This window comes from Lolium rigidum, chromosome 3 (assembly GCF_022539505.1).
Source record: "Lolium rigidum isolate FL_2022 chromosome 3, APGP_CSIRO_Lrig_0.1, whole genome shotgun sequence".
NCBI lineage: Eukaryota > Viridiplantae > Streptophyta > Magnoliopsida > Poales > Poaceae > Lolium > Lolium rigidum.
Window position 1 is genome coordinate 47,348,152 of NC_061510.1, and position 2,167 is coordinate 47,350,318.

The window sequence follows — 2,167 nt, forward strand, 5'->3', positions numbered from 1 at the left end:
GTGAGGAGCCCTAAATATGAGCACACAATGACACTTGTAGCATGGAGCAATACATCCAGAACGGACGCACGCGCATGGATAGTTCTAGCCAGTCCTAGTTCTAGCGTCGATGTTCAAAGCGCAGATCCTCTACCGCCAAATTCGCGGTTGGACACTGTTAGTTAATCGGTAGCAAAACCTGATCAGTAGTGCGATTCAAACGCATCCCACTTCATACCAGCAATGACGACAGTGGCAAGAACAGCACAGCAGCTCGTATAATGACCAGAAAGCATTAACCTTACTTCCGTCAGATGTTTCAGTTTCTTCACATTACAATTTACAACACACGAACAAGCGAGCAGAAAGAAGAAGAAAAACTCTTGCGCCAGTAAGTAAAACAGAAGACTCCTCGATCGCCGCCTCACTGGGCCCCGAGCGCGCCCTCGGCGGCGGCCATTTTGCGGCAGTAGTCGGCGACCTCGCGGAACCTGGGCACGCTCCTGAGGTCGACCTTGGTGCCGTCCTTGAGGGTGATGACGATGTCGCCCCACTCGCCGATGAACCGCGGCACCACCACCACCTCCCTGACCGACGAGTAGGGGAAGTCGGTGCGGTCGTCGCCGGACAGCCCGGAGATGACGGTCACGCGGCGGGAGGTGAAGCGGTACCGGAGGAAGAGCGCGCGGGTGACGGAGGCGAGGGTCAGAGGCAGCCACAGCAGGGTCAGCCCGAGTACCAGGTTCGCCGCAAGGTCTCCGTAGTGCGCGCCGCCGTCGAAGAACACCGTCTCGGCCTCGGCCGCGGCCGCGCCGGACGCCGAGGCCCGCGCGACCACGCGGGAGTGGCAGCCTGCCTGACGCTTGAGGGATAGTGAAGGTGGGAGGGTGGTGTGGACGGAGAGGCTGGGAGGAGGCAGCGAGCGGAGGAAGGAGGACGCCGCGGCTGAGGCGGTGACGGCAGACGGCGGCGGCATGGTGGGCGGGTGCGTTATCTCTGCTGGTTGGTGGTGGAGGGAAGCGCGGCTGCTCTCTCGGGTTAGTTTTGATCGTCACTTGTGTGAGCGACAGCCGGATACGTGGACCGTCCAGAATTTCTAGACATAACCATCGTTTTACTCTTTTTTTTAGGGAACCCATCCTTAATTTTGCTCATGGCTTCACAAGTTTCATGGCCTTATTTTAGCTTGTCCACTAGGCCTTGGTTTATGACCTTTTTTTTTAGAGGAAAGGCCCAATGGCCCTGTTTTTTTTTTTTTATGAAAGCATAACTCCCAGTTTTGCTGGGTACACCAGCTTACACAACAAAAAGGATTTAGAAGATTTGGGAATACCAGGCTAAACAAAAGAGAAGCAAGCAAACTCGAGCTAGGCAGTGGCGGACGCACAAAAATATCTCAGGGTGGGCACACAACTCTTATTTTTTCCTGCTCATGTGTGATAAAAATTTACACAAATGACTAAATATAAAATGTTTTCTAAAAATTCAAGGTGGGCCACAGCCCACCAGTCCATCCTTTTGCGTACGCTGAGCGGTATCACAAACAGTGAAACATAGACCCATAAAGGGGAAAAAAGTTGCTAGTCACAAGCTAGGACAACACTAACAGAAAAAATAACAAATATCAGTAAATCAACCAATCCCTCGCCTTGGACCTGATATAGTCTGCACCTTCCTCGACACGAGTTGCAAGTTCTCCACCAGGCATCTCCATCTCTTCTCACGCTAAGGGTTTATGACCCCACCAGTTGCAAGTTCTACACCAGACATCTCCATCTCTTCTCACGCTAAGGGTTTATGACCCCACCAGTCAAGTTCTCCATGAGGCATCTCCATCTCTACTCACGCTAAGAGTTGTATGGCTCTTAGCGAACCCATTTTCTATTCAACCTAGTTTACCGCTAAGGCCGTGGCAAATCCAGGTGTTTCCTAAACACCGACCACGTCGGCGCAAACCATGTGTCGCACACCCTGCAGGGTATGGGCCTGGCCAAGCTAGGCGACGCAGTTTCTTTTTAAGTTTTCTTCGTTTTTTTCATCCATGTTTATTTTTTCAATTTTTGTTTCTTTTTTTGTTTATTTTCTTTTAAGATTTGAAAAATGTTCAGATTCAGAAAATGTTTTACTATGGAAATTTTAATTTTTTTATAAAATGTTTAAAATTAAGATATGTTAAAATTCAAAAATG

General features: G+C 50.0%; 1 protein-coding gene across 1 annotated transcript; it reads right to left on the reverse strand.

The window, feature by feature from the left end:
- Positions 1-232: 232 nt before the first annotated feature.
- On the reverse strand, positions 233-1,012 carry LOC124695942. The gene has a single exon (XM_047228744.1). It carries the CDS (start codon positions 953-955, stop codon positions 404-406), a length of 552 nt encoding a protein of 183 aa, XP_047084700.1. The 5' UTR covers positions 956-1,012; the 3' UTR covers positions 233-403.
- Between the last annotated feature and the right edge of the window lie 1,155 nt (positions 1,013-2,167).

Bases quoted from the DNA above. Each gene is read 5' to 3' on its own strand.
- LOC124695942 (XM_047228744.1), bottom strand. From the start codon at position 955: ATGCCGCCGCCGTCTGCCGTCACCGCCTCAGCCGCGGCGTCCTCCTTC.